Source organism: Pararge aegeria, chromosome 8, assembly GCF_905163445.1.
Source record: "Pararge aegeria chromosome 8, ilParAegt1.1, whole genome shotgun sequence".
Classification (NCBI taxonomy): Eukaryota; Metazoa; Arthropoda; class Insecta; order Lepidoptera; family Nymphalidae; genus Pararge; species Pararge aegeria.
In genome coordinates, this window is record NC_053187.1 from 7,228,633 (window position 1) to 7,234,014 (window position 5,382).

General features: G+C 37.9%; 1 protein-coding gene across 1 annotated transcript; it reads left to right on the plus strand.

The window, feature by feature from the left end:
* Positions 1 to 713: 713 nt before the first annotated feature.
* LOC120625987 (glycine-rich cell wall structural protein-like) lies at positions 714 to 3,241 on the plus strand. The gene is made up of 4 exons (XM_039893268.1): positions 714 to 725; positions 798 to 1,553; positions 1,762 to 1,928; positions 3,175 to 3,241. The coding sequence occupies exons 1-4, from the start codon at positions 714 to 716 to the stop codon at positions 3,239 to 3,241; spliced, it is 1,002 nt and encodes a 333-aa protein (XP_039749202.1).
* The last annotated feature ends 2,141 nt before the right edge of the window (positions 3,242 to 5,382 follow it).

Sequence of the window (5,382 nt, forward strand, 5' to 3'; positions counted from 1 at the left end):
ATTTTTAATGGTTTTCCCGTTTTTTACGTAGTATTCAATAAAGTGTGTAAATGTGTACATACTCAAAGGTAGTCACATGCTTAACAAGTTTCCACTTCCTTCTTCATAATATTCTCAGAACTTCAATTAAAATATAGAAATTCCTAAATAAACGTACGTACAACGCATCACTTGCATCACTCGTACGTACGTTCCATAATAAACGTACACTTAACAAAGAATAATATTTAAGTTCATAGCAATACAAATGAACGATCACATTTTTTTTAATTTCCCCTTTTGTTACATATTTGTAACGTGCCAAGAACAATTGAGTCTAAACACAATTCATTTGACAGGAATGACGTAGGTATTGTTTGTTTAAATGTTCATACATTCTTTGCATGTGTGAACTCTAATAAAAATATGTTCCTCATTCTTGCAAATGATACAAGTCGACAAATAAAATAATTGTTACTCTACGTTAACATGTATTGACCCAGTAATGTGGAGCAGAATCACAGTTCACAGAGAATTATTGTTAGGTAACAATACTTTTTTTCGATGTTTGTAATACGAGAACGGTTAAGACAAAGCGCAGTGACCTTGTGACCGCGTGGATGTACCCATTAAGATGTTTCGGCGCCCCACCTGACCTGCCATGATGATTCTTATAAAACCCACGAATACTTATCAAAGGCATGTCAGTCACAGAGTACTATCCAAATACCAAAATGTTCTCTAAAGTAAGTATCTGTATAATTTTTAATTAATGAATCACTTATATCATCTTATTAAATATGATACTCTTCTTTCAGATTCTTGTTTTAGCTGCAGCTTTAGCAGTAGCTCAAACTGGTAACCTGGGTCACGGATCTCAATACAACGCTTTGAATCAAGGATCACTTTACGGTGCCCCATTAGGCCATGGAGCTGCTTTGGGTGCATCGGCTCACGGTGCCTCTTTAGGGCTGAACGCTGGACTTGCAAGTGCTGACCCATGGGCTTCTCCACTCGGCTACAACGCAGGCCTTGGTGCAGCCGCACCTCTCGCTCATGCTGGTGCCCTCGGCTACGGCGGGCCTCTCGCCCATGGAGGACTTGCATCACCCCTTGGCCACGGCGCTCCTCTAGCTAACGCAGGATTGTCTCATGCACGTGGTCCTCTCGTGCATGCAACATCCACCGCTAACGTACACTCCTTACATTATGCTTCTTCTCCCCTTGGTGGCATTGGAGGGAACGCCGGCCATTACGCAGCTAGACCACTTGCAGGAGGTTACGCTGGCCCTCTTGCAGGAGGCTATGCCAGTCCACTAGCCGGAGGCTACGCTGGTCACCTTGCAGGACACGGCGGCTCACTTATAGGAGGCTATGCTAGCCCACTTGCAGGAGGTTATGCCAGTCCTTTAGCCGGAGGTTATGCCAGTCCACTAGCAGGAGCCTACGCTGGTCCACATGGAGCAGGATATGCCGGTCTGAATGCAGGAGGATATGCTGGTCATGCTGGTGGTTATGCCGGTGGTTATGCCGGTGGTTACGCTGGTCAATACGGTGCTGCTAAAGATTACTATGTAAGTAAAGGTTTAGTGATTCAATAATTATCATCACGCTACAATTAAACGTATGACTTAACTAATATTTACGCCTTTCGCTATTCTAAGCCATCTCAGCTGGGCTTTGTCTGTAAATCATATATAATTCTCATAAAAAGATTTTATTACAAGAAAATTAAATATGGTTTGTCGATGTATAAAATTACATTGTATACTTTTCTTTCAGTCCTACCCCAAGTACAAATACTCTTACTCCGTGGAGGACCCTCACACCGGTGACAACAAGGCACAGCACGAAAGCCGTGATGGGGATGTCGTGAAGGGCGAATACTCCCTGGTGAACCCAGATGGCACTTACAGGAAAGTGTCCTACTCCGCCGACGACCAAAATGGGTAAAACGATTTCAATTTTCCTTTAATCAAGAACAAGTATTTCGTAGAGTAAATTTTTCATTTTCTTTAACACCAAGCCATATGTGATACGTCATAAGCACGTTTTAATCACACCCCCCTAAATCAACATTACCAAAAAGATGAGACTGCCTGAGATAAATCGCTATAACTTTCCCACAATTGCGTAAAAAATGCGTAAAAACTAAAAAACGCACAGTTCAGATGACTCGGAGGTATTTGGAATTGCTTTCTCGGGAAGCTTCTCATATACGTAACAGACGCGTAACATGACGTCGCTTATAAAATCACATGGCAGTAAAACCGGTAAGCTTGCGTTCCGGTATCATATGAATAATGACCTCAATCGACCTCTGTGCTTAACTCAGTGCATATCGGTGAACAGGTATCTGTAGCAAACCAGTTGTAGAACAAGTTTTGATATCTTGATGATTTATTAAATGTAAACAAACAAATCTCAAGTGGAGTCTATTTATAGCGAACACACGAAGGTTTAAAATTTTATCAATGGGTTATTTATAAAGCTTGACGTAATAAATCCAAGCTACAGCCCTGCTATAACTGTTAATCGTTGAACTCTTAACCGCACACTAAATATTTTTTGTGACGTTCATTTTTACTTTTTTTTTAAAGCTTACCAATTACCATCCCGATGGCATGAATTAATCACCTCTGAATAGTAAGTGGTAAGCCCTCATAAAAAAGCGACACTTCGCAGGGCATGCAATGAACATGCCGCCCTGTGTCCGTCTACCCGAGACCTAGGTGTTAGGCCTCATGTGCACCTCAATTACACCGGCAACCAAACCCTTCAGACCGAATCATAGCCTTATAACAATGCTGCTTAGCGGCAGAAATGAGAATGATCGCAGTAGTTCCCCGGATGATCGTTATGCAAAGTACAATTTATACAGCCAAGAGCATGTCAGGTTGTGAAATGGAATCGGAATGGTTAATTATGTTTAAAAGTATTAACGAAATTATAGAATCAAACTGAATTTTCTAAAACCAAACTGAATTATCTAACCAAAGTCAGCGTTTATAAGGTAAACTTAATTTTGAGCAGACAGCTCTAAATATATAGTAATAAGACAAGAAAACCAAATAATGCCAATTTTTTTATTTTTTTTATAACCGTATAAGTTACAAATTTGTTAGATCATCCCACCATACTTGAATTATTTTAATATTAATTTAATTTGTAACTAATCATGTAATTCTTTTTCAGTTTCAACGCGGTTGTACAAAACTCCGGACCAAACCATCACGTCTACTCTGCTCAATACCACCATTAAGCTGACCAAAGAAGTTCGTTCCATTCCTTCGCTGTGATCAAATGATACTCAATTATCTTAATAAATAAGTTTTGAAAATACATTCTATGTTTTTTTTTAATTACATCCCGTTTTATTCAAATTAATGAATTTGTAAACCTAAACATTAAAACAAGAGTTGATGTGTAAACAACAATGAGCTCATAAAAATAAATTGTTTTAGTTGTTTTCGCATTCCCACAGTAATTGTTCTGTAGGTCATTTCGACATATCAATTAGATAGCTGATGATAGCTACCTTCATTTGGGTTTCAATAGACATGTCTTTGAGATTATGTCTGTATAATATGGCTGGCTACCTCTACAACATCAATTGAGAATTCTAATCAACTGTTAATGTACCTTTATATTTATTTATATTTTAAAATAACTGACACTAATCACTAATTGATACCGCTAATAAAAATAATACTAAAAATACAATAATAGGGATGAAAAACGTACAATATAATTATTACTATACTTGAATAAAATTTGGGAATTTAGTTGGTTTATGAGAAATATAATTATACAAAACCAATGTAAGAGATATTATTATAATAGTTTTACAAATAATTTTAAATGCATGACGTGTGTCCAGCAATCCAGTGCTAGGCAATAGAGGAATAGATAGTTTCAACACTCAAGGATGTAGGCTGATTTAATGCGGGTTGGAAGGCTATTATCACATGATCTCACTGGCACTCGGATGAACTAAAAAAAATTCTAACTCCGGGCTTGCGATAAGAGTTTCTGCAAAATAAATCACAAAATTTTGACACAAGACGAGAATACAATCCATAGTACCTCATGGTTCGTAGAAGAACATGCTAATCCACACAAACGAGGCAATTGGGATTAAAACAGAGCAATATGTCTAGTAAAAAACTTGCATAGTACAGCCAAAAGATTACAAGTTACGCCTTGCATGATAGAGCCATAAAAAGTCCAAACTAAAATAATTCAAAATTAAACCAGTTTATTGTCCTCATAAAACAGACAAGTATCTTTATGAATGCAAGGTCGTGTTGTTCAACGCATGTAATAAAGCGTTCGAAAGTTCTTTCTTAATATTAATAACATAACTCGCTACTTAGTGACAGGTCCTGATAACCTTAAATTGTTTGTCTCAAACAATTATATTAAGAAACGTTCAGCCATAAAAAAATTGTATGCAGGTACGCACGCAGTCCAAAACTATTCCACATTACGAAAGTCAATTTAATTGATAATCTTAAACAAGCACTGACGAAAACATTCTAGGCTGCTATTTACATCGGAAACTATGTTGCACATAAACTTGATTCTAGCTCGACTCAACCATGTGGTATTGAAGTAGTTTTGCTTTTAATGCAATGGAATAATTACCATCCTGTCGATAGATATTAAAATATCAGATTACTAATCATAATTTCATATTTTAAACGAGCTATTTTATTAGGCAGCTGATTTAATCAATAATTAGGCTGTACCACTTTTAACAGAGACTTGAAATGTTTTTTTTTCACTAGAAGTAAACCTGCACTCTTACCGGATGGTAAGTGCGAAGCTAAAAAGGTTGCAGGCCGGCCTGTTAGAGGTATGGCATTTGTAACTTATAACACTCATCGGTTTCTACGCAATACTGGAAAGGAAAATCGCTTGGCGGCACGGCATTGCTTCGTCGGTAGTGTGTTAGGAGGCTTCAGCCACGGCCGAAGCAGAGAAAAATTTATTTTCGATCCGGGATCGAATCCCGGACCTCCACACAACCAGGCGTTCACTAGCCGCAACCAGAGAGGTTGCTAAAATGTGCTTTTTACTTTAATATCTTTATTGCCGCTATTACGTAAAATCAATTACTGACAGAAACTACGTCGATCGTCTAGTGGTAAATTTGTTCGCTGCAGATCTCGAGGTACTGGGTATGATTTCCCGGTTCAGGCAAATGAATAGTAAGCTGAAGAAAAAGAAGAAATAATTTATTGTAAACAAAACATAAAATGTAAGCATTCAAAGGCGGCCTTATTGCTGCAGGCAATCTCTTACAGGCAACCTTTGTATGACGAAACCTACGGAAAAGTAAGTGGGGCAGCGCTATAAGCGTACTAATGAAAACATAAACATAGTATTGGGTTTTTCTAT